Genomic DNA, 15,143 nt, shown 5'->3' on the forward strand with positions numbered 1-15,143 from the left:
AAATAGCTTACGTGGAAATTTGGAAATAAAATACTGAAGTGTTTGAGCTAGTTAGAAGTACTCTGAGTCTTGTATAGAACTGACAAAATTGCATTTCTGCTGGAGCAAATTAAAGTGTGGTGCTTTTCACTGGCAAACTGTTGCTTTTATCATGAGTGACTAGATGAGAAATAGTCTACTTGAAATAGCCTTCTTGAAATAAATAGTTATTTCCTTAAAATGGGAAAATTTAGATTTAGCAACTGATCAGCAATATGCTGGCCTGCTGTACAGCTTTATTATGTAGTAGAAAAGAACACCCATATGTTATCAGGAAGCTGCTATGTTTGATCTGTCTGGGACTTATTTAGCAAGTAAGAATGTTAATTTAGTGTATACTAGCTAAGATAACTAGTTGTCTGGGGGGTCAAGGTACTGACTTCAGAGGCATTTCTGAACAAAGATGTTGCAGTTGGTGGGTGGATGGCACTGGTCTCAGCTGTTGTATGAGCTTGCATAAATAGTATCATCTCCACTTTAATCTTTCGGGTGTTCAGAGGTAGTGTGCATATTTCTGTTTAACCCCTGGACACTTGCTGGCATGCATGACCCTTTAACAATTCCTATCCCTCTGTCCATCCCTGGCACCTTGGCTCCGAACGGTCTAGGAGTATAGCCAGTGATCTTCAAGTTTTTTGTTAAGAGTCTGTCTAACAAAAAGTGTTTTCATTTCGTTGGTATATAGTTTCTATTGTGTTTATTACATTAGTATATGGCACGCCTCTGAAGTACTTTTTACATCCCCATTATACCGCATTAGCTTTCTTTTGTGTTTAACGTTCAGTTACAGAAATTTGTTAAAACTGGTGATGATGGCTACTGGACTTTGGCATCAGGAAAAAAAGCCTTTTTTATTTCAAAAATAGCAACTATGGCTGGAAAAGTGTTTCATAAAGAAAAGTTGGCTTTTAAATTGTGTTTTATCATGAGCATTTGATTTACCTTACCTTAAATTTTGAGAATGAAGATGATACTTGAACATACAATCTTCATGTATCTGTTTCTCTAAAATTAATGTTTTTTTTCCTCACCCGTTTTTATATTGCTTCAGGGACACCATTCCAAAAGAGTAGCTTTCAAGGTTCTTTCTGAGGCTTGTGGATCTTGTGCTTTGGAGGAGAGTATCTAAAAGCTTTTAAGCATCAGAGCTTTCTGCATATTCCTCTCCTTTTTTGATGAGGGAGAGGGAAAAGAGGGTGCATTGCAGGTGCTGTTTTTGACTAGTTTTTATCACTTTCTGTGGTATACGTTTAATCATGATCAAATACCAACACGGTAAGTGTAGCAAATGCAAAGAAGTGCCAAAATAAACTTCAGAGTGATCTGAACTGTTAGATGGGTAGAAAAAAAGTATAAACTGAATCTTCCCTGATCCTAGTACCTGTAAAACCACGTGCATGGGGAGAGAAAATTAACAGGCTGGCAAATGGATTGCGGTGTTTGTTTCCATTTTGTAGAGCTGATTGTACAGGTGCTAGTTTTTTATGCTGCTCAGATACTTGAATTTCTTGTGTAAGGGTGGGGCTTGGATGATTTCAGAGATGGCTCACCCAAGCATCTGTAATCCTGAAAGTTTGAGTTGTTCTAATTTGTGTTAGAAGAAACTGAATTAATAGCTGCAGAAATATGCTAATAAAGTAACTTAAGGACAATGTAGGTGGTGTTACGTTGTTGGACATCTTTTAGTTATATTATTCCCCCTTATGTTTTTTTATAGCAAACTTTGGCCTGTTCCATTTTAACGGCGTTGTTGAGCGAATTCTCAAGTTCAAGTAAAACCAGCAACATTGGACTAAGCATGGAGTTCCATGGTAACTGTAAACGTATATTTCAGGTAAACTAGTTCTGTATCAATATATGCTACCTATGTTTCTAAAATCTATATATTAAGAAGCAGAAGTACTTTCTTGTACTAGGTGCATTCAGTTACAGTGTATGCCTGACAGCATTTGATTGGACTAATATATATTATAAATACAGATATTGGCTACCTTAGGAAAATTGATAATGTATTTTTTTAAAATACTTGTATCAAAAAAGTGCCATCTCTTTGCCCATTTTATGAATGTAGAGCTACAGATCTTTACACGGTTGGGCTCTTTAATTCCTTGGCTACCAATTGCAAACAAAACGAATACTCTGTGGAACAATGATAGTCTTAAATATAGCTTTGGTTTAAAGCCAAGGAGAGCTATGTATTTAAAAATATTATTGCAGATGGTGTAGTCTGGTTGTCTCAGATGTATTGTTTGGCCAGGCAGAAATGTTTTTGTGAAGGCATTGCTTTAAACTCTGACTGTTGTGGAACAACTTACCAACTTTTTTTTTATGCCAAAGACCACACCCCTACTCCACCAGTTGTTAAAAAGATATTAAGTTTTTCCTTTAATGACTAAATGTACATAAATATTTTTATTATTATTTACCAACATGTTGCATTAGTTTTGGCAGATAAGATGGGGGTTCTCACTGTCAACTTTGGAATATTTTCTGCTTTTTAATGAAAACTTGGGTGAACACACAAATGACTGAGAGACTCTGTTAATATGTTGTGTTCGTCCTGACTGTAGGAGGATGATCTGCGGCAGATCTTCATGCTCACAGTAGAGGTACTTCAGGAATTCAGCAGACGTGAAAACCTCAATGCTCAGATGTCTTCAGTGTTTCAGCGTTATCTTGCACTAGCCAATCAGGTCTTAAGCTGGAACTTCCTTCCTCCAAATTATATCCTTTTAATGTCAGGCCCTTTATTTCAACTGACTTGGATCACCTCTGATGGGTGATAAGTAAATGTGAGGAGAGAAAAATGTAAATTAAAGTCTTATATTTAGTCCTTGATTTGTGTTTTTTTTTCACTCCTGTGTTTGCTTAAGAGGTACTTATATGAAGAAGCTGCTGTTAGTTTTCATTAAAGTATTTTATATAAAAGGCAAAATTAGTTCAGCAGAGCAGCTTCCAGTTCAGAGCTGATGATCCTCCTGGCATGTATCTGGTTGTAGCAAGGGATGGGGAAAGTGTAACAAACTACTTTAGTGCAGAACCAAATGGTGAAGAGATCTAAGTAAGCTTTGTTTAATTTTTATGCAGAGGTCTGGTCTTTCTTTTTGCTCTCAGAGATGAGAAGTGGGTAGATGAATGCCCTGTCATTTCAAGATGTGCATGCTCAAAGGATTCCCCCAGTAAAAGAGAAGAAATGGAATCTCCTTTTTTTGTTGTTTGCCGATATACTGGTGCTGTTGCTTCCCTTTTCATATTTTTGTGGTGTGTGCTGGTTATGAATGTCCAGGGAAATGTGGAGATGGTAAGCAGAGGAAGAAACGGGAATATAATGAAGAATCAGAGAGCGTGAGTCTTGGTGAGGGTGGGAAGAAGAGAGGTGAAAAATGCTTAGCCTGAAAAATGGGCCAGAAGAATATGGTAGAAATACAGGGTACAGCATTACGACAACTCTTAATAGCTATACCAACTTTAAGATACTGAGCAAACTTACCCAGAGCCAACCTGTTAAGCTGCTTTATAAGCTTTTTTCTTAAAACTGTCTGAATAATTTGCTACTGTTACACATACTGCAGCAACCTTGGTGTTGCCTTCAAACCCTCTATGCAGGATTTTGAGTTTGACAATCAGAAGGCAGCATGTGTGTGTTTCTATATTGTCTTTGTTCATTATGTAATGAGCAGCAGAAGTGAAAGTGGATGTTCTTTGGTTCACATCTGTAAAGTAGAATGCCAGATACTGTCTTTTTGGAAAGTGCCGTGGATGAAAAGTAAATATTCCACGCCTATTAACCACTGAGGTGGTTTGGCAAGGGGCCAGAGAGGAATTTAGTGCGTGTGCTTACAAGACTGAGACTGGAATCAAATTATTGCATCTTATAAAAGTTTTCAGAAGAGAATTTGGGATTTGTGAGAATTCAAATAATGTGTGAACACTTTTGATTTTTAAAGCAGTCACTGTAGATAGAAAGGAAATGCCTTTGTGTTGTGTAGTGGTGGGTGGAGGCCATTTCCTCTGATTTTTAGTCTTGCCTAATGCAAACCTCTGACGTACACCATCACAAATACCGATGATGTTACAGTTTGAAAGTGAAAGCTCTAGCTTTTTCATGAACACTTTATCCTAACCTTAAGGTTTGCAATGGTGGGTCTAGTTAAATACAAGCAGGATGTTGGTACAAATTTATTCAGGCCTTGAGACTTGCAGCTTTTGTTTACACCTGTATATAATTAGAAGTGATCCAATCTATACGTATTTGTAAATAAGTGTTAATTGTAATAGCTAAGCAAGGCATATCACTATTTGAGATTAACAGAGTTTTCTGCTACTTGGCCTACTTGAGATACTGTTGCTGTTAAATTTTGGCCACTTCTGGAGACTGCTTCTGGTGTAGATAGACCTTTTAGTTTGAACCATCACAAGTGCTCTTATGTGGTTCTATTTCACATCTTTTTATAACTTAGGTTCTACATTATATCATCTTGTTTTCTGCCATTGGGCATTTCATTTTGCTGTAAGAATTATGACACTGGTTGTGCTCTCCCTCCTCTATTTAGCAACCTGTTTTCACAGAACTTGGAATGGCTTTAATCACTTTTGAGAAAAGAGGATCTTAACTAAGATTCAGTAGCTGTTAGGATGACAGCCGCATGTTGATGTAGTTGTTGATTGTTAGTTCCTGGACAGTGAAGCTTAACTTGGCTGCAGTTTCTACATAGGTAGCACATTACACAAGAACATAGGAATGCCAATTGATCAGTTGGTATCCTCTTTCCAAATCTTGCCAGTACGCATGCCAAAGCAATGGGCATAAATTTAATACCTAAAGCATGGAGTAAAATGATCCATAGTATCCACATATGTGTATATATATATATTTTCCTTTAGTTGATATTCCTGACAAGATAATTGATTCTTAGTATTCCTTGCAGCATAGCAGTAATCTGCAGTATCTGTACATAATCTTTAGCAGGATTCTGGTATTCTGTGCCCTCTGCCCCCTACAAAAAAGCAGCATAAATATGTGCTTTTCAGTGACTTAGTGATTTTTCACTGAGGCACAGCATTTACATCACTAAATTGCAAGAATTACATCAAAATGTGACTTCTCGAGAAGTGCTGTTACAGGACAACTCGGTATGTGTTGCATTGTTAAATGCAGTCTTAGGCAGCGCTGCCAGCTATTAGAAGAGCTGTAGTAAATATAAATTGTTTATTACCAGCAAGAAGAGCTGGCATAAAAGATGCATTCTGGAGTAGCCACCTTGTTGAACAGTGAAAGAAGAGAGGCTGACACCAACCTGCTCTTAAGCTGGAACTCAGTAATTGTTGAGTGTCTTACTGCAGTAGTAAGGCATGATGGCTTAGGAGGTTTCCTCTCAGTCATGTGCAGTTTCTTCCATTTCATTTTCTAGCACACAGGCAATCGTCTATTGTTGTTTTCATCTGTTACCTCTAGGCATTAGTTCACCTGATGTTTGCAGATGCTTCGGGGATTTTTGGCAGTACTGTTGGAAAGGACAATAGCATAGAATTCCTATTTTGCACTAAGAACGTATGGCAGTCGGTTGTGGCATGTTGGCTTCTGTAGGGTTTCTTTTCTCAGTGCTGTCACAGCACAGTTAGATATTGGTTACTTGGATGGAATTGGTTTTAAACTGAATCTTTTCTTCAATGAATGTTTTGAATAGTTAAGGAAGTGCAAGCAAATGATGGGTAATAAGAGATACAGCCCTCTCCTTTATAAGAGTGCCTTCAAGGATCCCACTCCTAGTACATTAGGAGTGTCCAAAGACCCCAGTTAAGGAATTCAGTGTTGCTGGACCCTAATGCACTTTGACGTGGATGTATAATCTGTCCTACAGAGTCAGGACGTAATCAGATTCTTTTACCTCCAGAGGTGTTTCTTACCACTTCTTGACTTTGGGATTTATCCGTTCTTGGCAGCTGCGTTCTAATAGACTTTGGATGAATGCCCATGAATGCAGAAGTTTTTAATCAGGCCTTTGTCCTGCTATCTCCCATCTACAAAAAGGTGTTCCTGATCTGTCATTAGGAGCTATTATAGAACAATTTATCCCTTATTTTATTCATAAAGGTACAGTTTTTTACAGCTTTTTGTAGAGAGCACTAATAGTACACGAATAAACAGGAACTTTAGCTTTAGTTTTTGTTTTGGATTTGGTGCCTCTTCTTGCTAGGAGGCAAGCTGGCAAGTTTTCAGATGAATGTAGAAAAAGGGATTGGATTTAAAATACAGGTTACGTAACCCTGATGGGATGCACTCCTCTAATACGCATCGCTGCCATTCCATCAAAATTAATGGTGCAATGGCAATTGTATGAACTGACTGAAGCTTTTGTCTGATCGGAATTCTGGTTTTAGTATGGGTGTTCCTCGGCTATACATGTAAAGGAACAAGCTCTTCATATCTCTGTTGTGAAAATGGCTCAAGCCAGAATGAGAGACCTCTGGGAGATCCTGCGAACCATACAGTTCTGCAGACTTTCAGGATTTGAAGTCAGTCCAACCCAGATTGGTAGCATCTGTTGTGCATAATGGAAGTGCATGAAAAACACAGAGTACTCAAAAAGAAAAAACAACACCAGGTTTGTTTTGAGGAATGGTTTGAGTTGGCATCGCTGCTGAAAAGCATCCTGTCCCAGCATCGCTCAGGAGCGTGATACTGAGCAGGGAACCGCCTGGCTGAGAGCTTCTTTCTAGCGGGGTGAGGTCCTGACTGTGATTTGTTGCACAACTGCAGATACGACTGAGCCGAGGAGAGACAACATGGGTTTTCTTCAGCAGCAGGGCTGCTTTCCTTAGGTCTTCTGTTTGCTAACAGCCTGGGGTTATCCTGAATTTACTACAGTCTTTATGTGAAAAATGAAGGGATGAGTTACTGTCCTGGCTGTTGTTTGGGATATGAGGAAAAATTCACTGCAACTAAAACAGCTGTGTTGAAGAAAGTGTAAAAGAAAGAGTTGCCTTTTACTTTTGTCAGTTTTATCCCTCTTAAGTAAAAAAAAACCAAAAACAACAAAAAAACCACAAACAAACAAACTTTGGAATCCCTACTGCTTAGAAATTCATCAGCTTCCGAGGTGGCTGGCAGTGGGAAGGTGTGAGTCTTGGGCTGCATCTGTATGGCCATCACTTCTGCATAGGTGTGGTTTAAGCAGAAGTTAGGCTTGAAGTGATTAGCTTGCTTACTGTTAGATGTAGAGCTGTGGTAGCAAATTTTAGTAGGGATAGCAAATTTTAGCAGGGGCTGCAGAATTAATCCACTTGGGTGGTCAACATGAGACTCTGTGCTGGCATGGCTACGCTGGTGGCTGCTCCAGAATTGGCTGGTTTTAAGGTTAGCTGGGGTCTTCCTACACCTCCTCTGCCTGCTGCTTTGCAGACACAATCTGAATTTGGTGTCTCCCACATAAAGTAGTTTTTAACAATTAAATGTTTAAGCCTACCTTTCTGCAACTGAATGCTGGATCTGTTTCCTAGGAGTGTGAGTTATATAAAGATTTGTGAAACCGTTCTCCATAGGGGGCAGCAAGCTTCTGCATCAGTTCTAGAGTTGATGCTAGACTCATCCCATGTGCTTGGCTGACTAACTAGCAAGCCAGAGGAGGTCTTAAAAATATAAATGTAATCAGTATGCTAGCATTATAACACTGGATGGCAGACTTCCAAGCTGTTACCTTAATAATGGATTTTTATTTGTAAAGTGTAAGTAAGACTGATACAAAGCTCTCCAGAAGGATTCCAGACAACAAAGGTAAAATGATTAAAACAACTTAACAACAACAACAAAGTTAAAATAAAAAATCGGGCCTCATCACGCCAGGAGTTTTTCATCCATTTCTGAGTTCTTCACTGCTATGGAAAAAATTGCAGATGGGAGCCTGGTAGGTGCAGCCTTAGCTTTGATTTTTAAATTCCTTGTTTCCTTCTTTGTGGCAGGGCAAGCCTCCCCTCTCATGGAGGGGAAAAAAAAAATAAAACACACAAAAACACAACCTTGGGATCCATTTGCAAAAAATAGAATTTGTGGTAAGTCCTGAAGTGTTATAATCCCCCTATGGCTGCCTTAGGATATGAAATATTTTGATATTTTTCTTCACCCATCCTGGAAGAGAGGCAAAGAATGGGAAGAAAATTACACATTTGTTTATCTTTTTTCTTTTTTTTTTAGTATTTTCCTCCAAGAATCACAGAGAACTTTTTTCCAAATTATACTTTAAAAATGAGAAGTTAATATTTTTAAGACAGATTACTCTTATTTGTCCAGTTCATTAAACAAAACCAAGTGCAGAGCTAACGGCTGCATACATGAATGTACGCAAAGATAAAAGAAAATCCATCTTAAACCATGTTTTCTCCTCTTTCTCTCTAGGCACTAATCAGGGATCACCAGAGCTTTATGAAACATGAAGGCATCTAGTTATACTCTTACACTTTACAGTAGAGATTCGTTCATGTTGTTGCGTGTTTTGATGATGAAGACTGCATTTGTCCTGTATACACCCCTATAGTAGGTAATTTAGTGCCATTTTTTCAGGTTTGGCACAACTGGGCTGCTGCTAATAAGGCAGAAGTTCAGATGTTTCATGGCAGCAAGCATCTCCACACCCAGCTTACGCTAATGTCTGCATTCACCTGGTGTGGGACAGAAAATGGCTGTAAAATCTCTGTAATAGCTGCAGCCATTATTTGTATTGTTTAATGAACAGATATTTTACCTACAAGTCTGTCAGATATGTCATCAGTCCGTTAGCGTGAGAAACGGCACTAAAAATAACAGGATAGGGCCACTAAATACTGGGGCTTGTTAAAATAGTGACAGCAAAGCGGCCCTTCTTCCATTCCACGTGAAAAGTGTTATGTAGCTCATCCCCTCCGTAAACTCAAGCTAGTGGAGAGCAAATTGATTTTCAGAGACTGATAATGTATCTGTAGTCTTTCTTCGGTAAGGTTGCCGGTCTTTTACAAGAGAGTTAAGGCAAAGAACCCTCTTGAAAATAAACAATTTTAAAATGTTTTTTTCTTCTTAGAATATTATAAGTGAGAAGGAAAAAAAAGCGTAACTTAATGCACCAGCACTGATTACATTAGTCTTAATTTGTAATATTATTCTGATAAAGGATGCATGTGATAATTTCATGCCTATATTTTATTTTTATCTGGAAGAATTGAAGTGTTTTCGATCACCTAAATGACATTTGTATTTCAGATGAAAGTAAAATAGAGAATTATCTGTTTTCGATTTTTTAAAAAATTCTTTTCAGTGTCTAAAATATTGCAAATCTGGTAGTGTTCAACACACTGATATTTTGAGAATCGTGAAACTGGTTTTGTTTCAACGTGTGTGAAAATCCGTGATTGTTCTCGTGCATTGTAATGTGCTGAATGCAGCTCTGGGCACATACTATCAGTGAATTTCCACTTGGTGCTGTGCCGTGGAAAAAGTGGCTTTTTTGAAACTGTTCTGCACAGTGTTACTGTGATTTTCTGTGTTTGGCAGAACTCAGAGGGCAAGTGTAAATAAAACAGAATTGTGTCTCCTGCCTTGCACAACAATCCTTCATATTAAAATAGATGTTTGCTTTATACATTGTTCTCTTAAACAAATCCCATCAGATTTCAAGGGATCTGCTTTCCTGAATGGTACTGTTGTAAAATTTATTTTTATTTGGAAGCATACAATTTTTTTTGGATAAACTTTTTTTTATAATACCCGAAAACTTTACAAAAGTTAATACTGTTCATTGTTTACCAATGAGTAGATTATATGCAGTTGAGCATGCAGTTGCTTATTCTGATGGCTGGGATACAAAGGGTTCAGAGGGAGCAGTGAAAGGTTTTAAAAAGACAAATGAAATCATAACTATGTTGAAGCAGCTTTACTGCTATTTGGATTGAGGGGTGTCACAGTAGGAAGCACTTTCAAAAATCTGTAATAAATGCTACTCTGTGTGATCAGACTGACAAAAGAATGTAACGTGCTTGTTTAATTGATTTTTTTCATGCATGTATTTGTTATTTTTCTGCACTGGCAGAATTTCGTAAAAACTAAATTATGCCAAAAGATATGGTAATAACTGAAATGAGTGCAGGGAAGGCATGGTTTTAGTGTGGGTGCTTTTTATTGTGGGTTTTTTACAAGCATATGTTTAATATGACTGCCTTGTGGTGCCTTACGCTTTTGTTCTTCACAGCATGATAAAAAATGTCCATTAATGCGGGGCTAACATATCTGCATTCTGTGATGCATATTTGGCTATTTAGAAAAATAGGATATAGATTTCAATGGGCTATCTTTAGCTATCCTAAGGCCTTTTTAAAAGCTGCCAGGAAAATTTTTTAGAAAATGATTTCCCATTTTGCATAAATTTTAACACCTGTTAATTGCGGTTGCTTTTTTCCCTTCTCGCTGTGTCACATTAGACACCCTGGTTATCAAAGTGATCGTATCACTATGGTATGTCTCATAATTATGATCAAACTCTTATCTAACATTCCTGGAGCATTCTTTTTTTCAATACTTAATACCTTTTATTCCTTGGCCTCATGCATGAATTATGCTGTGTATGTGAAGAGGCTTAAAGTTTGTTTCCATTACATTCTTTCTGAATGGATCCTGTTGTATCTAGGATTTTTTTAAAGCCAAGTAGGAATGTTATTGTTGACCTTGACACCAGATAACTGGGCAGACATTATATAGCTATGTTTGAATCCTCACAAAATGTGATGCTAAAGCCAACAGAATCCTGGCGTGAGACCCTCCTGGACAGCAGAGTTATGGAGCTTTTCTTTACAGTAAGTTTCATTCTTCAACTTTCATAGTCCAGACCACAGGGAAAGCAGCTCCTGCCTGTTTTTAAACTTTACTCTTGGATCCTTCCTTTTGCATCAGGTAGGACTGATTGTGTTAACTTCAGCTGGTTTTTCAAAGCAAACAAAGTATTGTGTTTTTCTTAGGTTAACAGATATGTGTTTTGCCTGTAAATTGCCTTAAATTGGTAACCATTAACTAAGGAAAAAAGTGTATGGTTATCTAAGCTTTGTTCTGTTTAGTACTGTTGAACATGTATTCATCAAATGAAACCAAGCATTGTGAGCAGTGGTTAGACTATGCCTTTCAGATAAGGTGTAACAGCTCTCAAATGAACGGTATTTTTTTGCTGATCTTAGAGCATTTGCTCGACAGAAGAGCTAAAAACAAGTAATGTAATTGCCATTTTCTAGCCAGTTCCAGCATACGAAGTTTTGCATCTCTTTCCGCAGCACAAAGTGAATCAAAGCAAGTTAAATTGAGATAGATGAAGTTAGGAGTGATGGGGAAGAGATAGAATGGGGAGGGGGGAATGTAATATTCACTTCCTGTGATTTAAAAAGAGGTCTGATATTAAAACTGGATAAAAGTAATGTTACTTTCCACCACTGTTGGGGGGGAAAGTTGGTAGTCTTTGTTCTGCCAGGAAATGCTGCAGCAGCAACATTATTGGTTTATAAATTAGTTTACTATGATATTTTGTTATCTTAAATCTCTTGGGACCTGAGAATTCATCATTCTCACGCTATTTCATTTTTGCAGAGCAAAGAAATAATGTGTTCAAAGCTGGGACAAAGTTGTTTTCAGACCAAGCAAATGGAAATCTCCAGTGCTTGAGAGTTGTCAGATATGTGTTTGGATACGTGTCTATACTTTGTAGGATTTTTTTTACAAGTTATTATTTTTTTAACTGAAAGTTTTGTCTGTTCCAGCAGTTTTGAAAAGGTGAAAAAATCACTGGCAGACCTCTTAGCAGCTACACACAATCTGAACAGCTGTCTAGACTATCCAGACAGTTGCTACTGTCAGCTGTGAACCTCCACATGCAAATAACTTTTTGGCTTACGTATTAACCCTTCCTTGTTTAAAAGTATGAAGTTGTCTGAATTAAATCTCTCTCTTTGGCTGGTTTACAAGACTACTTATTTGTGACGAGGGTATTGTTTTCAATAACATGCAAAATTTTTGTAATGCATTTGCATTTTAAATAATGGCAACCAAAGCAGGCCTATATTTGATTATTTTTGAATGAAGGCTAGCCAGGGCAGTGTGCTGTCAGTTTTGGTTTTAGATTCCTGATTCGCAATGGTTGAGGCTGGTGGTATTAGCTTGCTATTTGAAGTAATGTAAGTGAATGGTGGTCGTTCATATTCATATAACTGATCTAAGAAATTTTAATAACCTTGCAAAACTTGGCAAGACTGCCATGTTAAAGAGGAAGCCTTCACTTGAAATCTCAACCAAGTGTGGAATGCATATTAGAAGGGGTATTTCTGTTTCAGGGCTTGTTTCTCCTGGCAGTTTAATCTTTCAGAGGTTAACCATGCAGCTAATCCAACTGGTTATGAGTTAGGTGAAGCTGAAGATAAAATGCCACAGGGAAGTGGTCAGAGTGTCTTAACTGTACTTTTATGATATAATTTAAGTAAATTGCATGTGGAGGAAAAAGCTACCCTGTATTTTTCAGTAAAACTTACATGAAAAAACAGAAGGTGTGAGCGTAAGAAAATACTTAAAAATACGTAGTTGATAATTGTAGCATGAATTGTGAGAATATGTCTGCTGGAAATATTAGCAGATTTGAATCTAGAAGGTCTTAGCAGCAGAAGTAGTGATGTAACACAGCGCAGAAATGAAAGAAGATGACTTGGCCCTGTATAATGTAAGGGTGTTGCCAAGGAAGTGATGCATTCATTTTTGTATATGTCTTCAGTGTTTACCTCTGCTAAAGAAGCATCTATATAATCTTGATTGAACTTGTTGACTAACTTTAGCAAGACTCCGTAGCCTAGGCATAGTTAGCATAATAGAGATGACTGTCATTATTGCTGTTTTTAGAAGGAGCAGTATGTCTGACTGGCTGGCATCTGTTTCTCTCTTTAAGACATAACATTCGGTACACAGTTCAATTTTCAAAATGTAAGTAAGACTTAACTAAATGTTGGTATCAGTGAGTTAATTTGAGGCTCGTGATTTTGTGAACCGAGTCGCAATCGTGACATTTGCTAGGGTTTAGGGAGTTGTAGAAACCCTCACATTTCAGACTGAATAGAAGTTATAGTAAGCTTTTTTTGGTGTGTGCTCTTTTGGATTGAGAGCCATGTGACTGTTGTAAGAACATCCTATTTTCCGTGTATTATTAACTATCTCGCTTCCTGAAAGGTGCATCGAAAAATCAGAGAAGATACAGATATGGCCCAAGATTCATTACAGTGTCTGGCACAGCTGGCGTCTTTGCATGGGTCAGTCTTTCCTGACGAAGGTTCACAAGTTGATTACCTGGCACACTTCATTGAGGGATTACTGAATACTATCAATGGGTATGTATGCCTGCTCTCTAAATTTAGATGGCATCTTTTAATCTTTTAGTTTGGAGTGCAGTGTGTGTGTGTGAAGAACTGGTATGACTTGCTTATTTCTGGGTATAATCTGTGTTTACTCTTGGATGATTGACATTTTAAAAAATGCATCTTCAAGTAGGTGCTTCTTAAACTAACACGAGATAGATTTATTGATTGAAAACGTATCTAGAAAATCAATTGGCTTTTAACATTTTTCTTGATGGCAGCTAACTAACTCCTATTTCTATCTATAGAATTGAAATAGAAGACTCTGAAGCAGTGGGAATTTCCAGTATTATCAGCAACCTGATAACCGTATTTCCTCGAAATATTTTAACTGCCATTCCAAATGAACTTTTCTCTTCATTTGTTAACTGCCTCGCACATCTCACTTGTTCTTTTGGAAGAAGTGCTGCCTTGGAAGAAGTGGTAAGTATTCATTCTCAAAAAGTAGGTATTCTTTTTGTTTCCTTCTCTTTGTAATAGGCATAAGTGATGTGAGAATCTGGCTGTTTTGTCAATAACTGTTGTGAAACACGGTGCTTTTGTTCTAGATATTTCTGAAATCACATCTGAAAGGGTTTTGTTTTTTTTTATTATGTGCAACATATTGCTCAGTTGCACACTGCATCTTTCAAACTTTTGATTTAAAGCACCTGCTTCATATTTTCACTTTTAAAAGAATGGGTACGTTAAAAAAGTATGAAAGTCTTTAAATGTTGCTGGATTGCTCTTGTGGGACTTCTCTGAAAAGTGTTGTAGATAATGAACATGCTACAAACCTGAAAGCTTAAAATCACTGTGTGAACATATGGACAGACTGAAACTTATGCTGTCAGGGGTTTTACAGGCAGGAACTTCTGTTTTAAGTTAATGTAGCTGTTAAGATCTGTTGTTAACCCCATACTATTAAACTGCTTAAATCATCCCTCTGTTACTGACACAGTTCAAGTAATAATTCTACATACAAATCTGGAGCGGGGATTCAGAGGACTTTTCTGTTTGCTTACTTCTTTCAAACCTTGGTTGTAACATAGAGGTTCCATTTTGATAGGCTAAATCCTCTGCTTCCAAAAAAAAAAAACAAACACCAAAAAAAAACACACTTTAAAAATAAAAATGTCTAAGGAGACTTAATTATGAAAAAAGCCCATAAGAATTAAGGTGCATCTTTCACCTGAGCTATATACATGGAATAGTTATTGATTTAAATGAAGCTCTCTAGACACCATTGTGGGTTTTCCCCATTATCATTAAAAAAAAAAGATTTTTTTTTTTCCAGTTTTGCTATATATACTGACTAGGCTTGATACCTATCATTTAAATGAAAGGGACTAGAGGATATACATTTCTTCAGTTAGCCTCTTGTTACTGGAGAGCTAGAATACACAACCGTATTTAACTTCAGGAGCACTCAGCAACAACTCAGAGTACTTCATCTCTCAGCAAAAGCCCGAGGTAGCTCGTACCACTGTCTGGTACAAAGAGTTTGTTTTGGAAATGGCTTGCTGCTCGTGCCTAGTGAATGTGTCTGCCTATGCATACATAATCCTCTAGTTTTTGCTGAAGAAAGTCTTTTCAATATTATATTACAATGTTATCAGATCCAGCAAGATAAGAAAGAAGACTGCAATTTTTTTTTCCTTAAAGAGAGAACTTGTTCATTGTCGTAGAATCTTTAAAGTGTTCTGTGGAAGAAAGAAACATCACGC

General features: G+C 37.4%; 1 protein-coding gene across 1 annotated transcript in view; it reads left to right on the forward strand.

Moving 5' to 3' along the window:
* Positions 1–15,143, forward strand: part of XPO4 (exportin 4) — an 81,708-nt gene that overhangs the window by 37,463 nt on the left and 29,102 nt on the right. The window contains exons 5-9 of the mRNA XM_066989773.1: positions 1,757–1,873; positions 2,610–2,763; positions 10,742–10,854; positions 13,253–13,410; positions 13,686–13,860. Of these exons, the coding sequence (XP_066845874.1) occupies positions 1,757–1,873; positions 2,610–2,763; positions 10,742–10,854; positions 13,253–13,410; positions 13,686–13,860 (717 nt within the window). The remainder of the gene's footprint in view (positions 1–1,756; positions 1,874–2,609; positions 2,764–10,741; positions 10,855–13,252; positions 13,411–13,685; positions 13,861–15,143) is intronic.

This window comes from Anser cygnoides, chromosome 1 (assembly GCF_040182565.1).
Source record: "Anser cygnoides isolate HZ-2024a breed goose chromosome 1, Taihu_goose_T2T_genome, whole genome shotgun sequence".
In the NCBI taxonomy this organism is placed as follows: Eukaryota; Metazoa; Chordata; class Aves; order Anseriformes; family Anatidae; genus Anser; species Anser cygnoides.